At 42.0% G+C, this 20189-nt stretch overlaps 1 protein-coding gene across 4 annotated transcripts; it reads right to left on the bottom strand.

The window, feature by feature from the left end:
• Positions 1 to 338: 338 nt before the first annotated feature.
• On the bottom strand, positions 339 to 7403 carry hmg20a (high mobility group 20A). 4 transcript variants are annotated; one of them, XM_076142504.1, is made up of 10 exons: positions 7152 to 7401; positions 5551 to 5687; positions 5024 to 5116; positions 4707 to 4916; positions 4187 to 4319; positions 3752 to 3789; positions 2962 to 3037; positions 2512 to 2727; positions 998 to 1130; positions 339 to 843 (listed from the first exon to the last, which is right to left on the bottom strand). In XM_076142504.1, the coding sequence occupies exons 2-10, from the start codon at positions 5626 to 5628 to the stop codon at positions 840 to 842; spliced, it is 981 nt and encodes a 326-aa protein (XP_075998619.1). In that variant the 5' UTR covers positions 5629 to 5687; positions 7152 to 7401; the 3' UTR covers positions 339 to 839. The 4 variants fall into 4 exon arrangements, with proteins under 4 accessions (XP_075998619.1, XP_075998621.1, XP_075998622.1 ...); XM_076142506.1 differs by lacking the exon at positions 5551 to 5687 and having other exon boundaries at positions 7168 to 7401; XM_076142507.1 differs by lacking the exon at positions 5551 to 5687.
• Positions 7404 to 20189: the final 12786 nt, after the last annotated feature.

Below are 20189 nucleotides of genomic sequence, written 5' to 3' on the forward strand. Positions count from 1 at the left end.
GCAAGTTGTGAGTGAGTTACTTTTCTCCAAATGCAGCAGGGAAGCTCAATTAATGTTACCAATTTACATCCACATCTGGGCTGTAAATCAATAATCTTGCATGATGACAGGGACATTCCAAAACAGTGACTGCTTTACCGCAGATTAGTCACCTAAACTGAGTCACCAGTTTATTGGGTACAGCCGTGCAATCTAATGGAATCCAGAACACTAATTCCCCCAGTGAAGATATCCAGGGTTAGATAGATAATTAAGCATAACTCTGCTATTCATATGCATGCTGTATTATTATTCCCAGATTATGACAAATCTGTCCAAACAGAGAGATCAAATGGTGTTACTATGTTTATTGAAAACACAAAGAGGAAAAAACTTAAATGGCACATATATTCTGCAAAAGATCATGAACAAACAAAAAAACAAACAGAAAACTGAATTTGCACAGCAACATTTCTTGTACATGGTAAATAAAAATCTGTAAACACGTTTTCTCTGAACAGACACAAGAAATCTGGTAATGTTTAACAAGCAGTATAAAGCATGAAAGGTGAAGGCAACAGAAGCATTGGAATGACACAAAACAATGTTTATGGTACAAACTACAGCTATCTTAATCTTGTAACAGTTTTCAAATGTTTTAAAAATGTAGAAAAGAATAAATAAATATGAGACACTATCACCATCACCTACATAACTCTAGCATAGTCATTAATCAAAACAATATCGTTTTAAAAGCAAATGTGGTGACAGATTGAGCAGGAGAATCGCCGTCAAGGTGAGAAGCATCAACATGACATCTTGTGAAATGCAGATCCTCCAATCAGTGGGATGTGATGCAATTATCTACAGCAAAAGACAAGTTATGTATGCATTAATGTCAAACTTACTTTACATTTTTATTCAACTACAGTAACACTGTTGACAAACAGATCAAGCTGATTTTAAGAAGCTGAAAGCTAATGATGTGAAAGTCCAAATTTCTCCTTCTGCAGCTTACCTGTCCAGACGGTTGACCACATCTCTCACAGTGTTGATGAGGTTCTCATACTCTTGGGGGTTTCCAACAATGAGGCTATGGAGTTTCTTCATGTAGGAGTCGACGCTTTCAAGAGTCGGCGTCTCTCCGCTGCCTGCAGGACAATCAATGGGACAAGAACCAGGGGACATTTTAAACGTCAACTACTACTTTGTTTACAGCTTTGAGATGTCTGAGATTGATTACTAGTTTTAGACATCAGGTGAGTTTTTGCTTATGATATGCATTGATCAGTATCGGCATATTCAGACATACCCAGCAAATTTAAAATAGTTCTGGAATGTTCTTGCAGTGAAGCACGTTCTCTTTCGTACAGTTTTGGAATATTTTTTTCAGAGTGTTATGCTGGAGCTTTTTTCTTCCTTCCAACTGAACTGTTGGATGCATAGTTCTCATGTCTGCGAAGGTTTTTTGTGCACCCTGCTCGACGTGACGGCTTAATTCTGCCTTTACGTTGTCACAATTGTTAAAATGCATCCAAATGCTTTTTTCCCAGCTGTCACTTATCTCTGCTTCTCTCTGTCCTGCTCTGTACCTGTAGTAGACTGTCAGCACGCCACGCCCCTCCCTGCTTGATGATATGTTATGATCCTTGTCTGTCTTCATGTGAATTGGTCAAACGGCACAACATCAGTTCAAAGATTCAGTCTTCCCCGTGTTCATGGCACGGAGAAGACCACCCCATCATTCTGTCTTTTATTAAGTTGCAGAAAAAACAAAAACGGCTCTCGGACCAGAGCCGGCTCCCATCGTTCACCTTCGCTAACGACACATCACGCCTTGCTAGCAGCCGGAAAGTCCCATGAAAAGTTGCTGTGGACTTTTGTATTCGTAATTTTTTTTAATTCCTCATGATTCCTCTATTTGTTGCCTTTTATCGGGGCGATCATTGTCAAATCGAGCGTGTGCTTGCTAGCCGAATGTTATGGTGTAACGTAACCAAACATGACAGCAGCGTCATGTGTTGGACTGACAGCTGATTGGTTTATAATCGTTTTGTGACAAAAGGGGGCGGAATGTTTGTTAATTTGATTGGGTAGAAATTTAAACAGCTTTACCGGGTGACGTTGTGTAAAATGTACGTATTCTTTGAACCTTAGGCGAGCTACTCAGAACCTAGTCGCGAGCTACCAGTAGCTCACGAGCGACGTGTTGGCGACCCCTGCCCTAGTATATCATGCTTGGTGGGCAAGGACACAAAGTGCTGCCGCCTTGACAATGCGATGCTTTCTCTTTAGACCGTGGGCGACTTTTTTCCGCCTCCGGTTGAGTGCATGCTTCCACCTGCTGCAGCCATCTTACGTCACAATGACGCATCAGTGCATGGTTATGCAAACGCATTTACGTAGTCGGGTACGTCAGGTACGTTGAAGTGTCACCCCACCCCTACTCCTTACAATGTCACCTAAATAACAGATGAAAACAGACTTTTTGTGCATTTGGAACTGGGATCAAACCAACATTGGTCCTCTCACCAGGCAGTGGGACCGTGGCAAAGCTGGAGGCGAGTGCCTGTCGCAGGGTCTCCAGGTGTTGGTGGAGGAGGCCGTTGCGCCCCCGCTCTTGCATCACGTCGCCTTCCAGCCGATCCAGCGCCCCACGCATGCTCTCCACGTGCTTCTGCAGTGCGGCGTTCCGCTCTTCGTACTCCATGTTGGTTTTGCGCAGCTGCCGCATCTCAGCTTCGCGTGCTGTGACAGAATACAGAGACGTGGAGACACACAGGCGCAGCACTCAGTCAGAGTGGACAGAGTAGACAAGCCCTTCATCCTACATTTCAGGCATCACCAAGTGCCAGTTGACAGACAAAGTTGGGAAGAATAAGGCACTATGAAAGTTTGTTGAGGTGAAAAAAACATTCAGAAAAACACATAGGTTTCAAATATCTTCAGAATAAGATAGCCGGCTGCTTTGAAGCTTCTTACCTTTGCTGTGGTTGAGAAATTCTTCTGTGAAAATCGGTATGTCAAACACAGTCCTGTCCTTCCCCTCTGCATCTTTCTGATGGTGGCCAGGGGCAAAAACGCGGTAAGAAGGAAGAAGATCAGATTATCAACATTAGGCACAGAGTGACAGGAAGATTATGTTGTGTCAATTTAAACCTTGGACTTGCTTCATTGGAAATACCACAGAGATAGTCTGCGAAATGATGAAATACAGATCTAAGGCGTGTGGTTTTGCAGTAAAATATGCAATAAAAGTAGGTGCAGCACGAGATGCTGTATTGCCCTTTCCGGAAGATATCTAAAATATTTCTTCCTGTATTCAGGAAAGAGTACACAGCTCGTCTGCTTCTAAACATAATACAATTTATGCTGAATCTCATTTCCTGTGATATGTGAAATGGCAACGCCGGCAATCCCGCAGGAATACTGTCACCCTGGCTGTGACCCTTCATGGCAGATTTACAACAGAAACCCTATGTAATTACAGCCACTAAAATGAATCAAAATGAATGACACCCTCGGCAAAAGCGTTTGAGTGTATGAATCGCCAACATCAAAGCCGACTAACGCAGCTTTAGTGATGCAAAGACTAATGCTTAGTGTGTCGAGCAAGAGGAGGAAAACGCAACAGGTGAGACGAGCTTCCGAGTGAAATTTTTTCAGCCTTTATAAACTTGGTGAGTTAGGGTTAGGTCATCATTCTGATCTGATATTAATGTTCAGCTAAAAACAAGGATTAAGTAAAGTAAAGAAAAGTTGCGGGTCTGACCTCATGCAGAGCTTCCTTGGCTACCTGGTGTCCACCATCTGGGGAGGAAGGAAAGAATAAAGGAGGCTGACTGCAGATGATTCATGCTTTCCCTGGTGCAGTAAAACCTTTACTACATCTTGAACGGATAAAGAATCACTGGAATCTAAACATGTCAAATGTCCCATTTTCACTGGGGCAGATCTCATCACCATTTATGATATTTAGTCTATTCAGATCCAGTTTTGGTCCACACACTGTGGAAGATTCTCTTCAGCTCACCAAGACATACAATGTGTCTTTAGACACGTAAACATATCGCAGGGCAAGTGAAAGCACAGGGTCAGTGTCAGAACAGCAGAGCCTCACCCTAGAGAAACATTATTTAACGCTTTCGTACAACAATTGATGTCATGCATTGGATTTATGTTGGTAATAAAGTGTCAGGATTCTCACCTGCCCTGTGCCTCTTTCCCTTCTGCTTTTCCTGGACCTTCCTGGTGAAATGTTTGTAAGCCTCCGTCTTCTGGTACTTCTCCAACTCCCGCATGTAGCGCTCCTTATCTCTCTCTGCCTCGTCCAAATATTGCTGTGGACGGACAGACAGAAAAAGGAGATTTGATTGGGTTAGATGGGAGTTGGGAGAGTGATTGCGAGGTGGACCAGTATGCAATGAGAGTGCACTGGATGAGGATTAGTTTAGAATACTATCTTTTCAGGGGACAAAAATCTACAATATCTGAAGTCAATAACCTACTTTAACCCAAAAAAATTAGATATAAATTTTATTTTTTTACTCACTAGTAATTTATCAAATATGTACTGACAGTGCAAGTAAATATTTTTTCATCCCCAGATAAGTGACTGAACACAGTGTTTTACATCTGCGGACGCTGCAGACATCTCCCTCGTTCGCAAATACTTCCACATTTTATTGACTCCATGTGTAAAGCATTCTTGAATTCTCCCCACCGACCTGCTTCTCCTCAGCAGGCAGTTTGCTCCACTCATTGCCCAGCATCCTTGTTATCTCTGGGAACGGCACGTCTGGACGCTCTGCCCGTAGTTGCTCTCGCCTGTCGTTCATGAACCGGACATAACCTGTCAGGGGGGCTTTGGGTGCGTTGCTGTCCTTCATTGTCTTCTTCCTCTTCCTCCCCTTGGTCCAGCTGCCGCGTCTGGTCTTCTGAAAAACATAAAGGTGCACACATAGATGCTGCATTATCAGAGTCTGACTTGAAGAAACTGAAAAAGGTTGCATTCGCCAATGCATATGTTGCATTGGCGGATTACCTCATCTCCATTTCTCTGGCTGCTGTTGTCTGCATTGGCTCCAGGAGAGGCTGTCTGCTGCTCATCCATCACTTCAAAACCTGGAGGAGTGGGCTTGAGAAAACCAAGAGCACACACCACAATGTACAGTACAGGAGTCTAGTTTAAAGCCCAACAATTGTTTATATAATATATGATTTTAGTTATTCTCGAGTTATTCTAGTCAGGAAGTATAGAGAGAAAGCTGTTCCTTCTACAGCAAGGTCTCCTTACTGCCTTTCCTCCTAACTCCTTGCAGGCTCGTCTGAACTTCCTATTACACAGCGGCATTTTCCTCTAATAGAAAACAAGTGTGTGGCTATCAAAAGTTATTGACTTGGAGGATGTAAAAGCTCTCCTAAGATGCTAATCTAAAAGATATATATAGCCTAATTGTGGTACTTCCGCCTACTTACTAAAAGGGAGCAGTCCACATGCAAAATGCACTCTGAAAAAGGAGCCTGCACAAGCTAAGTTTCTGTGTATTAGACAAACAAAAACTGACTAACAGTAGAACTACATGGGTTGAGTGGTAAAAACAGGAACAATATGGCTGTTTTTTCCACCTTTGACCTTGTGGAAATCATTATACAGAAAGTAAGCCTTTGTATCCTGGATGTGGGTTTTCTCTCCCTGCCACAAAATGCTGTTGGAAAAGTAAAAAAACTAATTCGCAAATCCGCCACAAATAGTTGTTTTGGAGAGGAAATCTGACGGGGAAATTCCCTCCGACTACAACAGAATGTTAGAGTGAGTGCGGGGGTGTCCTTACAGTTCAACAAATTAAACTAGAGAATGTCCTTAATTTACATTTTGGAGTCACCGAATTAACCTGCATGTCTTTCGACTGTGGGAGGAAGCTGGACTACCTGGAGAGAACCCATGCAGACACAGGGAGAACATGCAGTCCACACGGGTCTTGTCCCCACTCCTTCTTACTGTGAGGCATATGTGCTAACCACTGCACCATCGTGCAGCCCAGGATGAAAGTAACTTTGGCAAATTATACAAGCAAGGCTATTTTAAATAATCTTGATCGAGAAGGTTTTAGTTTGAACTTGCTTTAAAGAATGTAAGAGGACACCATTGCACCGATTAAATAGAGAAATCAGAAGCTGTAAAAACAAATATTCTAAAGTAGCAAGAAACCGACTTTACAAGTCTGCTTTAAATTAATGTATTGCAAAGGTAACAGATAACGGAAGTGCTTTAGCGCCCTCTGCTGGGTGAGAGACCACAATGCATCAATATAGAATCTGTCACATTGACTGAACTGGGAAGAATATTTACGTGATTGTGGCCAATTCGGGATGTGTTCCAACTTTTGGAGTTAAACTTACGAAACAGCAACAACAGAGTCCAGCTTGGTAAAGATTAGCAACATGATGGCGTCCAACATTAAGAAAGATCCGAGCTCAAACAAATCAGCATATGGTACTGTTTAGATCGTTAATTTATTTTAGTCCGACAATTTGTCAGACAATATCCCGAGTCAACAATGACGTGTAGTAATTTAGGTATCTATCTTTAACTTCTGACTTCTCGTAGTTACTTTTAAACATGTATGAGCAGCCATTCAGCAGGATCGGGACTGTCAGCTAGCAGGTATAAACTACGACAAAGACGGGAGCAGAGGGGCAACAAAGGGTAATTTTCATGCCATTCATGCAACATTTTAGCAATTTTAGTTAAACGCTGGAGGTGGCTATTTCGTTGTGATGCGTCAATTCATTCAAACTGTGTGGCCAGCTGGTTATCTTACTCAACATTAGCTTAAAGGAGCTGCGAGCGTCAACAGCTGACACTGATAAATGAAATTCGGTCATCGTTCGTTATTACTTAATATCCCTGCGTCAAAATGCCTTATTGATACGTGGTAACTGTATTACGCGATCCCGGGCAAATTGGCGCAGGCAATACAAGACCAAATGCTTTGTTTTTAGGATATTAGCATGGAATGCTCGCTGCTAGCTACTGTTAGCACTCAAGCAGCGAGCTGTTAGCTGGCTAACAGCTAAGATATCATTCTGCTTTAAGTCATTTCAACGTGGCTACATAAATCTTACACAATGTTATCTGAAACATTTGTCATATATATATATATATTTACCAAAATGGAAACCAACCTTCGATGATTTTAGGTTTAGTTGTACCTGACCGGATGGTTTTCCTAATCAAAACAATAAATAACCCACCATGTAGAATCACACCAGGTAGAGACGCTTTTCTATGTGTAACTGACAATTATTCGCTCTGTGCATACCGTTTAACGTTGTTATTGTGGTCTATATATTAGAATAGTACATGTGGGGAAATGGCACATTTCAATGTATAGTAAAACGAGAGACGATATAAATCGAATATGACTCGTTGTTAAAGTTAACTCCTTCACGGTATATGTCGTGAAATCACAGAAAGGACCAGAACGAGGTCTTTTAAAATATATTTTTTAAACATTAACGATATTTTCCTCAAACGTACGAGGAGGAAACCATCGTGATCACCAACTTCATTTCGTCCTCTTTTGCAAAGCATTCTATTCATTCTAATTCTACGGTATACATGCCATCCTATGTGTTCTTTGTGTTAGAATTAAACAGTGTTTTACTCACAATTCTGGGTGTTGCTGCCACACACTGGTCATTTTAGGTGTTGCACTTTTTATTTCAATTCATTGTTTTCATTTCACCTTGAAATAGTACTATGAAACATATTTGCACACTAGTAAGCGGCTTTAATATCTATACAGTATAGATCAGACGACTCTCACAATAAAACAAGGTACATTTACAGTTTAAATTTACATACTCACCAACACAACAATTCGATTACAATCAAAACCAGAAAGACAGAAAGAAAGTTTATTTATCATGTTACATGCAATTCACGCACAAATTACATGCAATTGAAAATTTTCTTGCATATCACACACACGTTCATTACAGAGGGGGGTGCAGGGCAGCCATTTTTCGGCGCCCATGGAGCAGTTGGGGGTTCGGTGGCTTGCTCATGAGGCAAACTGGCAACTCACCAGCTACCAGTCTGCTTACTTGGTCCACACAGGGGACTCGAACCGGCAACCCTCTGGTTCCCAGCTGTCGACCCAGCGGACTGAGCTACTGCCGCCCCGTCAGCCCATTCTGAACAACAGATTATACATATTGTACATTTTGTAGTTTTGTATTACAATTCCCAGAAAGCCTTTCTAGCAACCACATAAGAACATGATGAAACATATTACATTCTGCTGTTTGTTAGAATAGTATGTTTGTGTGAGTTTTCCAGACAGAATTCTCCTGTACAATGAGTGTTGAACATTGGTGCAAACTATTGAGTCATATCTGCCATCGATACCTAACATTCGGAATAGATGTGATTCGGGCAGGTCAAAGGTCTTAGAGCTGAAAAAAATTAAATAAAACATTGAAGCTGTGCTAGAAATATGTCACACCCACAATGTCTCACCCTCAACCATTGCCTGTTATTTGTTACAAATGTTCTTCATTTCTTGTAAGGTTGAGAAATATTAAGTATTTTCCCACAGCTCAGTAGCTTTGTAAACTCTTAACAGCAGACTTTGCATACAGTATGTTGGCCTTAAATACTCATCATGAATTAGTTAGAGGTAGTGTTGCCTCGGAATCATGATCATCACTTATTGGCTGAGTTGAAAAAAATATATGATGGAGACCAACTGTCCCCTCCCAGCAGTTGCATTTCTGGCTACGTTTTTACTTAGCAAAACAAAATCATTATCCTTTCAGCATGACTGCTTGCTGCATTGTGGACAGTGGCACAACAAATAAAGCATAAGCAATAGCGAGCCAGGTACAATCAGCTCTGAACTGCACACACTTCAGATCCCAGCAGGCCCGGGGGGTACAGCAGCCAGCTGTCCCCTGCACCATTACCCACCTGTCCTGCCACACGGAATCATCTGGTTCAAGCCTGAGAAGTTAACTCTGAGGAAGGCTCTCCAGCAACTGACCCAGTGCATGCTGCCCTGAGCTTCTTCTTGTTTGGTCTGTGTGGTTTGGAGAATGACATCGTTTTGACATCCACAGTATGTACATCAGGATAGCAAGGTTGATAATATGATGAGGATTAAAATAGATGGCCAAGTAAGTGAGTCAGCAGACTGTATGTACACAGCTGACACCACTGAGTGAACACAGTAAGTCTTCTTTACTAAGAGTATACTACTGTGATTTCCATTTATTTCCAGGGGCTTTCTGCTTAAAGCTGTTGTCATTGTACTCAATGTTCTTACCTACTAGTATTCTGCATATATTCACTTGTGTGTCTGAATAAGTAGACATAAAAAATAATAATAAATTCTGGGTTAACTGGGTTAACCCAGAATGGGATGGTATAAGCATGCCTCCATGCTTATACCATCAAGGGTTTTCTTTGAACAAGTCCACCAGAAATGCATTAATAAGCTTAGGTAATGACCTCATCAGCATAACTGGTTATGGTTCAGTGTATAATGGTGATTATAACAGGGTATTAGGTAGCTCTCACACAAAAGCAAACCAGAGAGAGTTAAGACCAGAGAGACCAAGAGCTCAAAGGGTGGAAGGACAACTCCACCATATCAGACTTGTTATCTAATTAATCTTAGGTAACTACTCCAAACAATCAGAAGAGGATAAGGTTGAACATAACAAGGAGATGATGTTTATACATGACAGAGCATGGAGAGTCTTCTCTCTTTTTTCTTTTGTTCTGTAAACACATGCTTAGGTCCACTGAACAGGTGTTTCAGTGATTCATATTCATATTTGGGTCAAGGTTATAAATCACATCGTTCCATATCATATGTAATTGTTGTCGCAGCAAGTTAAGCTAAATAATTCTAAAAGGATCATTATCATCCTCTTCCTGATCCATCAGAAGATGCTTTGTGTACTGAGATGCTCTTATATCGGCTTTGTTATGATCATCTTACTGATTAAAATGTGCAATACATTGTACTGCTCTGCATAATGCATTATATTTTGCAACAACTTGTGCCTCATTGTATGTGTTTTATACATCTAATGTGTCATAAAATAAAACCTGAATCTCCAGCGAAGAAGGGCTGCACTCCTAATCATCAGTGATTTAAAATTAGCATTTGAAATCACACAATAAGAGCTCATATAGCTTTTTTAGTAGTGCCAAGAAATGCAATACCAAAAATAAAGACAAAGCAGTGCTTTGTGTCGAGATAAAAGAGATCTGCAACACTACGGGTACAAACAAACTAAAATTTTGATTTCCACAGTCATCACGGATATCAGAGGCATGAGAGACAGAAATAGCCGGTGCCAGGGGACTGAAGGAGAGAGGATCACTGGCTTTACATCCTATTCCTCTGTTGTTCCTTCATTTCCTCTGTGAATATATCTAAAATAAATAGAGTTTGAAAAAGGAAACATGTAGTAGGGAGAAGAGGTTGATTCAGAGGTTCAGTGACGAGTGAGAGGAGAAGAAAATGTCTCTAATCTGGAGATGATACAATCATGTCAAATTGCTTTAAAGTGCCACTGACAAGCAGATGGTCGCCGCACAAATGACATTCATGAATGTAATTATGTTTAGTCAGTAAAATAGACTTTCTTTGCTTGTGGTGGCACATATATACACTGTGGATGAGTACATGGCCAGATAAACCTTCACAGGAGAGACAGGAGTCTCGCAGAGGACAACCCCATGTGTGAACGTTGTGACGGGAGCTTTAATTGTGTTATTGTTGAATGGGGGGGTTCAGTTTGAATTCAGACACAATATCAATTGTGTTCTGCCAGTTGTACGATTTTCACTGCGCACCTGGCAGATAATGGAAAAGACAAAATCAATAGGTAAGGTCTTTCTGAGTGAGCTGTATGGTTATAGCAAGCAGAGCTGATGAATGCAAGACTCACATTGTGCATCGTGGAGAATGCTCACATTCACAGCGTTAATGCAGTATTTAATGCAACTCTTAATAGCGGCTTATCATTTGAGAACACACTGTACATATACTGCAGCCTCTCAAACATGATGCACAAAGTTAAAGACAGAAAATGAACAATAAACATTTGGGATACATAAAAGCTAAACATGTGATCTGCTGTCATTAAATACATTTAAGCAAAATTTCAACCTTTTACTCAGGATTAAAACCACACAAGATTCCTATCTGTGGTGATTCTTACAGATAAGTTTGAGGTAACTGAGTAAAGAAAGAATATAATAATTTGTTGCACTCCTGGCTGTAGGAGCTGGCACAGTGACTTTGCTCTTTAAGTTGATACGTTCACACACACGCACACACACACACACACACACACACACACACACACACACACACACACACACACACACACACACACACACACACACACACACACACACACACACACGAACACACAGATTGATAGGTGGAGACAACGAGTGAGGTGAAACAGTTTGCAGACTTCTTAAATAAATTGGTAATTGAGAAGGAATATGTTGCAAACTATACGATCCATGTGATTTATGGGTTCATCATTCAATCATTTATCATTTATTTCTGGAAATATTTTCTTCTGCATAATTTTCCGTCACATTTTCCAAAAATTCTGATACAGCTTTCTAAGCCAAAGAAACTTGAACAAGAGTTGCCACGCAGTTGAACCCCCCCACACACATGGTTAGCACTGTTGCTTCCCAGCCAGCGGGTCCCTGAGGTCAGACCTGTCCACAGCTGACTGCATAACCTTTTCTACTTCCACAGCTTTTGGAGAAATAACCTTCAGTACTCACATTACATTTCTTTCAAAGAAACACTTCATAGTTTTAATTACATAATGCCTTCTTTTTTATTTTTTTTTGCAATTTGTTTTTATTGAAGCAAACATTGTACATGGCATTGGGCATACAGTTGTAGGATATTTTGGAGATCATTTTTTATATAGAAAGAGGGGAAAGAGGCGAGAGAGAAAGAGAGAAGGAATATGACCTTAGATGTATTTTGTGTGCTTTTGTGTGTATTTCCTGTCTGGTGACCTGTGATCACGTTTGAGGGATCCACATTCTACTTGTACCAAAGTGTACCCAGCACAAGTGAATTTTAACAACTAGTCCTCTATGTCCTCACTCTTGTCTCTTATGGGTGACAGTGATGGATCTGCTGGTTATGGAATATTGGCAGGGTCTGATGTGGGGGTCACTACTTGTATACTTAAATGATACATGTATCTGCACTTTACCATGTTAGATGCATTTGTAGTCCGGGCAAAGATAGTCCTCCCCTGGGAACAGTTGTACATGGAATTTCTTTTAATGTGCATGAATCGAAATACAGCAGACATGTCTTCTTAAAGGTCTGACTCGGTCACTCAACACTCACACATATATCCATATAAAATGATGCATAATAATCAGAGATATATAACCTGCGGATAGACACTAAAGCGTGTGATCAGGAACTTGTCTATGTGGTCCACAATGTAATTGATCATGACTTCCAGCTTGTCTAATTTCTAAGGACGTGACCAACCTTGCAAAGGTAATTAGAGCTTATACTGTATGCGGTTGTAAGCGCCTTTAACTTCTTTAACTTGTGGTGTGACAACAGGCGTATCAATGATCTTCCAGCGGGCCGTGTGTTTCACTCTCCCCTACATCCCCTACTCTCTCTTTTCTCTCTGTCTTTTTCCTTTACATCTGTTAATTCTTCATCTCGTCTGGCCTTCATCCTTTCCCTACTGTCTCTTTTCGCCTGTGGCAAAGTCTTGCACTCCACGGCTGGCTTGAAATGTCGGCTTTATGCAGTCATGGTGCTAGGCTGGCTGGTGTAGAGATTTAATGATCAAGTCAGACGATGAATTAACAATTCAACCACCTGAATCCCTTCGTCCTCATGTGTGGACATTGCATTTTTCTTAACTTAAACCTATTGGTTTAAACCTGGAATTTTTTTCATTGACCCCTAGTGTACTACTTTAGGTCGCTAGAAAGCATTAGCAGACAGAAAGAAATGTGTTGTACTCTTTGTGTTCTCATCCAGTACACATTTGATCACACTCTTAACATTTTTTGTTTTATACATATTAGGTCCCACTAATCACAAAGACAAATTAAAGATAAAGATAATAGATAAAGAAAAAGATAATAAATAAAGACAGCCCTCCTTTTTGTTTCCACCTTAAGGAGAGTTCTGTAAACAGACTGCAGCTGCCTGTATAGACAACACGCCGATACAGATGAGTGCACATGTGTTTTCTGTGTCTTATCTCGACTCCAGTATGATGTAAATACAGCTTTGAGTGGTCTTCTCCAAAGACTCCAACTTGTAGTTTGTCCTGTCTTTGCTAACAGGGGAGCTTTATCTCCTGCCCAGGAAGCGGTGAAGAAAGAACACAGTCTATTGCAATAGCCCACAAAATCGCGAAATGCACACTTAGACACACACATGCGAGCACAAACAGAACAGACGCAATCTAAGGGGCCAGCCGGTCTGTCCTTGTTGTTTCACTTCCAACTGATCAGAGAGTCGTCAGAGGTGCGCAGTGCTTCATCTAACATAAGGTTCCAGGATGTTATTGAGTAAATTGTCAAACGATTGTTAAGTAATGATGATAATTCATCCTCATATGGAAAGCCTTGTTTTTCTTTCAACATAGCACATAGATTTGCTTTGAATCAGCTCCTTGGTGATACTGCAGTAGTCTTCCGGTGTAGCCTGAATGACTTTAGTTTCACCCCTAATATAGACTAGAACTCATCTGCCCTACAAGGAGGTGATCTGGATCGAAAGCATCCAATAAACGATGCATGATATATTGACCCAAGCATGCCCACGTGTTATTGTTCAAGTGACAAACTCTGAGAGACGCGGGGGAAAGAATGTGGAGGAAGTCGACGAGGCAAAAACAATTCTGGCAAGGCTCCACAGACAGTGATTCAACCTCTCACTTTGATCTTTGAACAATACCCACGAGGCAAACTTTGTCTTTTGTCTTGTCTGCATCTGATATGTCTGCCGGTGAGGAGACACCAGGTAAAACCTGACTTTTGTTTTGGTTCATTCCCTACTTCCTTTTGTTGGACCAACTTTTGTCTAATAAACAGATTTCTTCCTACTTTCTTTCTGATTAGCAGGATGAGCACAACATCTCCCTTTTCTGTCTTTGTTGCCTTCTTTTATTGCAAATTTTACTATTACTACTGCTGATTCATGCACCAGCCATTAAAAACCTCTTTCACAGCTGTTTCCAGGTGCGCCTTCCACATGAAGCTTGGAGCAGCGAAAAGAAGTCCTTCAAGTGATAATCCTTAGTTTGGTGTTTGTTCTTTTGGTGACTGACTACTGATGATAGTGAGGGTTAATAAAGGCAGGTTACCAGTGAAATCAACAACACACTGGGCTTAATTTTCCTGGGAATGTCAGGTCCCCCATGATTTATGAACAATGCTACATGGAGATGCGTGTGCAACTGTTAAATTATGTATAGTTTACAACAGAAATGCAATATGTTAAATCTTCTTTAGAGGTGAAGTTATCACTTTCATGGCTTCAGCAGTGTTCTGTGATGCATTCACTGGCCAGTATACTGGGGGCTACAATGACAGAGTAACATGTGTATTGACTGAAGACCCTGATGCTCTACACATGTGAGACTTCTTGGGCGACAATCACATGAAATATTTCACAATTGAGAGCATTTACTTTACATGATTCTGCCAGCAAAGATAGTGATTATGATTTTGACTAAAGGGGCTGTTATGTCAGCTACGTCTCCGAAGCTCTACCCTTTTCTTCTGTAGCTGTGAGGAAATCATGTCAGCTTCATTGCTGAGCGATTAATGAAAGGTTAATATCGAGTCCAGGCTCACATGATGCTTGTGTGAAGAAAGCATGATGGCACTAAAAAGAGTGGCCTTTGTTCAAGCAACTGGGAGCACTGAGGGTAGTAGAGGGTGACTGGAAAAATGAGGTAGCCTTTGCGAAAATAAGTCTGGGTAATCCATCAGATGCCAGGCCTCATTATGGTTGTGGAAACAGCGTGAAAGAGAGCCCTTTATCTGGGCTTCCTGTTCTTATAAGCAGCACTCACGCACAGGATAGTAGCATCAGCCCCTCTTTTAACCCCCCTCCCCCCCCCACCCACCCACCCCACTGTGCTTCTGACAGAGAGAAGCAAAGTCATTCTTTGGCCTGCAGCTCTTTGGGCAAGGTTGCCAAGAGGTGTGAAAGTGTGTGTGTTTTTTTTTCATACAAGTCTGTGTGTGTACACACACATTTACGGTGAAGCTCAATAGTCGCTGTCGGAATCCTTTTTGCCAGCTGCAGCACATTCTCCCCAGCGCTGACAGTAGCCAAATTCAAAACGGTTGGAGCTATTTTCAGCCACTCCCTCTCAAAGAGGCGACCCACAAGGCTCACATTATTGTAGTGAATTAGATGTTTTAAACATGCTGGGAACCATCTGCAGACTGCAGCATTCACATGAGTGTGTCCTCCTGTCTGTGCATGTTAACTTGTAGTTTATGGAGCTTCAAAACCTGATGGGACACAAGAGTCCGGGATCCTGCTGCAGTCCCTTTAGGGAATTGTCTTGGTGACGAAGCAAACTCGAAATGATGGTGCCTACTCAACCACCACAGCTCATAAAACTGCTGAGGAAGAAAATGTGAATAGCAATGAGCTGGTCCAATACAGGATAATAAGTGACACCGTGTGTGAGAGAGAACAGCACCTGGTACATCACAAACCCAGTAGCCCCTTGAGAATTGCCTGTCAAATTATAGCTTTTTTTCTCACTCAAAATCAGAAAGTACACCAACAAATTTAGAAGATTGTGGCAATAAAGATAACAACCAAGGGAAAGTCAGACTATTAGTGCTTAATCAACCATCACATTTAATCCTCTTTTCAATGCAAGAGTTTGCATATTGCTTGGGTGACTAACTGATGCAACACAGGAACAGGCCGGCAGAGGGCAATAGTTGTCAGCAGTGTCAGCGTGTCACTGTCAGGACTGTCCGGGGGCTATGGAACGACAAGGGGTTGCTGAAGTATAACAGGTGGAGTGAATGATTCCCTGAAAAGAGGAAGGGAACAAAAAGGTACAAAGACAGCAAATTAGCCCATCTTCTAAGATGAGGGGGTTCAATTATCACCGCCGGAGTCGAGCTGACGGTGCGTGAGGAGAAGACTTCTTTCAAAGAAGTCCAGGCGCAGAGTGAGAGCAATTTAAAAACGTGGAGCTGCCATTTGATAGAATGAAAGGTGGCATATAGGACTGCACTTGGAGTTGGACACTTTGGATTCTAAGAGTTACTTCTGGGCACACAGATGCTCAGTATGTATGTACAATACAGTAGTTGTTCTTTTGAAATCCCTTCGCTGCTCCCCCACCCATCCCCACTTTTCTCTCTCCTCAGGCTCTTGGCTTGTGCTCTAAACACAAATGGTGGCCTGAAGTGAAGTGTTTGGATGGATTGGAAACCCAAACGCCTTCTTCTGTGCTCCACAGATGCAGGAAGGAATACAGCTTTTCAACTATGCTGCATTCTGTCACGATAAACAAGAGAACAATAACACACAAATGGGCACTGGGAGGCGATGTATAGTAATTATATGGATTGTGTGAGAGTGTGTGTGTGGGTGTTATTTTCAAACTGGGTAAAGACCTGTCATCTGTGCACTCTCATCAATATGGTCCCATCATCTGCATGTCAAACGTTACCAAACAAGCCCACGGCTGAGCTAGCAGTGGGATCAAACAGAGGAGAGCAGGAGGCAAATCAGTTGACTTTTCCCCCCAGATGGGACGAGTACTGACAGTAGCTCACAGCCCCAATATAAACACGCTCGCGCGCACACACACACACACACACACACACACACACACACACACACACACACACACACACACACACACACCCCCTATTATAGCGAAACACATGCTGATACACGCAGGCTTACATTCACACCTGACATACCTAACCTCTTATTCACGTGCAGAAGCAAACTATGTGCATGCACTCACACAAATACACACATTCCTGGGTGTGTAGGTTTTAAACATCCCTGCACCTGACAGTGGCATAATGAGGGAGGTGACATCATCCAATGATGAGAAACAATGCAGCAGAGAGGAGAGGATATCGCCAGCCAACACAAATGGAGTCACAAAATGGCCTTCCAGATAAAATCTTTGCCAGTGCCTCGGAAGCCCCACAGGACCCTTTCTGCTCAGCCTTTTCTTCAGGTGCTGGCACGGATGAACATGAAGGGGCCTAATTAAGGGTCATTTCCTGGGAGAGTCCGTCAGACCAGCTGTATTATTTGCCTACTCCGATATGCAGCCAGGCTGCTGTTTTCCATTTCCTTCCCTGCCTGAGGACTTTGTGCCTGCCCTACTTCAGTCTACAAGGCTGTGTTTGGTGGAGGTGGATGGTTCAGCCTAAAGGACACACAGAACACAATCAACCTGCAGAACATGGAACAATTTGGCCCATTTGGCTTTGCGAATGTATGTGATCAGGCTACCATAGATCACCAGTTCATTAATATCAGTCCAGAGTCTCAGTTCCTCTTGACAGTCGGACAACAAATGTCAAATTCACTGATGCCTTAGATGTCAACCTCCCTGAGCATAATGCTCTTGGTTCTTTGAATGCAACCTTACGATAATGTGAATTGACTAATTTAATACTGATACACTGGGAAAGACTTTGTTATCCTGGGGTGCATAGCTTCCACAGTGACCCTGAATTCATCCCTCCCAGTCTCGCCACGCTCCCCATTCTTCTAAAAAACAAAGCTAATATGCGATGGGCCTGACAGTCACTGCGCGAGGAGGCATTTACATAAGCTTGTGTATGCGGCCATTATGATGATAATAGCCGTGTGATCTCCTGTGTCAGAGAAGGAGAAAAGCATCTCATCCACCCAAATAGATATGTCAGCCAAAGCATTAGCCTCCCCTATAATTGGCCACAGAGGTCACCCTGGCAAACACAAGAAGAGACATCTAATGTGCTGCAAGAATTTGTTGTTTCCATTCACCCTTCCTCCGGACAGACAAAGACGCGCATGGCCAAAATGTGACCATTTGGTGCCAGATGCAGCTGCCTGTCTAAGACTGTAAGATTTCTTTAGTGGTTGCCATTTACATCACTCATGCTGGCCGTCCCTGTAGAGTGAGACAGCCCATCTCTTTCTCTTAATGCATTATTTGTGTGCTCTTTTGCAAAAGGTTGTGACAGTCAGTTCAGTCTTACACTGAAACCCAACCTTGCAGAGATGACACTGCTGTTCATTTAAGTGTTTTGGCTTTTCAGAAAAGTGACGGGCAAATAGTCCGTAGGCATATTTCCAGAGCAGAAAGCAGGAGGTAAATAGAGATTGACACAATAAATTATCTTAATGGACAAGTGAAAACCTTCCAACATTACCGGTGACAAACCAGCTCTATACCATATGGGACACATACTGTATCTGCGTCTACACATTTTGTCAGCTGTCTTAATTGTCATGTGAACTAATGTGTACTCTACTTTCAACAGCAGTCTCTTTTTGGCAGACTAATAGAAATATGAATAAAGGTTGAGCACCACGAGCAAAACTCTGCAAAATGTATTTTTGTCTATTTGTGCATTGTTGAGGCATATGATGTGTGAGTTTATGTTCTTTTATTTTCACCCACTGAGCCATCAGTGAAACAGTGTTCATCTTTTGCTCTTCAGTCCTCAACAAACAATGTCCAAGGCGTTATTGATTGGAATGTGAAGAACCGCAGAATGATGCCTGTCCATTGCTTTATTTCTAAAGTGGCTCCGCTTGACTGGCACCTCACAGATGAAAAACAAAATGACATGCTAGTTGTTAATAGCTCCAGAGGTGGATTGGAACGCTAACATTGTCAGGAGTCAGCTCAATAGTATGTTTCCCTTGTTTTTTTGTTCTGCTTCTCTCTCTCTCTCTCTCTCTCTCTCTTTCTCTCTTTGTCTCTCTCTCTCTCTCTCTCTCTCTCTCTCTCTCTCTCTCTCTCTCTCTCTCTCTCTCTCTGTGGGTGTGTCTCTCCTGCCTGTTACATGCCACCCATCACCCAATCAGTTACTGTTCAGTTCCGAGCTCCTTACATCTGATTCCCGTTCCGCCTGTTTGGTTTCTTATTCCTTCCCTCAGTATACTGGCACGTTCTCCCTGGTCCCTTACCAGATTGGCTGTGTTTGTATAGTAAGAATTGTAAGTGTTTCCTGATTTCCTTGTTGGTTCCCTGCTATGTTGCTATCATGTTCCCGATTAACTCTCATTTGAGTTGAGTTTACTAGATCCTGCCTCGACACACTCACCCCTACCTTTTTAATTTCAGACTTGAGCCTTATTTGGAGTTACTTACATGTTCATTCTGTTTTCCTTATGTCAATTATTGGAACACGAGACAGAAAAGTCTGTTTACACGATCACATCATTTCTTAGTCCTTTGTTTCATCTTGTGCTATTGTTTGATTTTTGGATTGACCCAATTTAGTCAAACTGCCTCATTCCTGCTGTTACTGCTGCCTTTGAAACTGCACATATAGCGGGAACTCACAATTTCATCAACCACCTGCTTCACACAGAGGTACAAACATTTATACATGTACAATCATGTACAATCAATCCACCACTTGCTCCAAGGCACTTCAGCAACATTAATCAAGTGAGCGGAATGTCCAACTCAATCACTCCTCCTTCACTAGGAGCTGAACCAGTGACCCTGGAATACAGCCAATAGAGGCTGCAGTCTTATCCTCAGCATATCAAGAATATCTTGCTCTCACTTTTGGAAGTTAGCTTCAGATATGCCAGAAAGAAAATAAATGTGCTCAAAATACATAAGCCACAGGCTATCATGAACCCTGTATTGTATTATACAAAATAACAATGTGTGTGTTATTCAACTAAATTAAAGAGATGTAATTATGGCTTGTGAGTCAGTGCCAATCCAAAGTTCATATACATTCATAAAATGCAAAGGTGTCCGCAGGCAGGCAGGCATGTTGTTGTTGGATGCCCTTTATGAAGAAACCACTGTTTACCAGCATGAGGAGGGAGCACAGGGACTGAGACTGGCCTCCTCATGCGTATATGTTACATCCCCTCTCTGGGCAGGGCCGCCGGTAGCAACATGCTTTCCACACA

This window comes from Genypterus blacodes, unplaced genomic scaffold, assembly GCF_046128005.1.
Source record: "Genypterus blacodes isolate CSIRO-AG114 ecotype Tasmania unplaced genomic scaffold, CSIRO-AGI_Gbla_v1 ptg000021l_1, whole genome shotgun sequence".
NCBI classification, from domain to species: domain Eukaryota; kingdom Metazoa; phylum Chordata; class Actinopteri; order Ophidiiformes; family Ophidiidae; genus Genypterus; species Genypterus blacodes.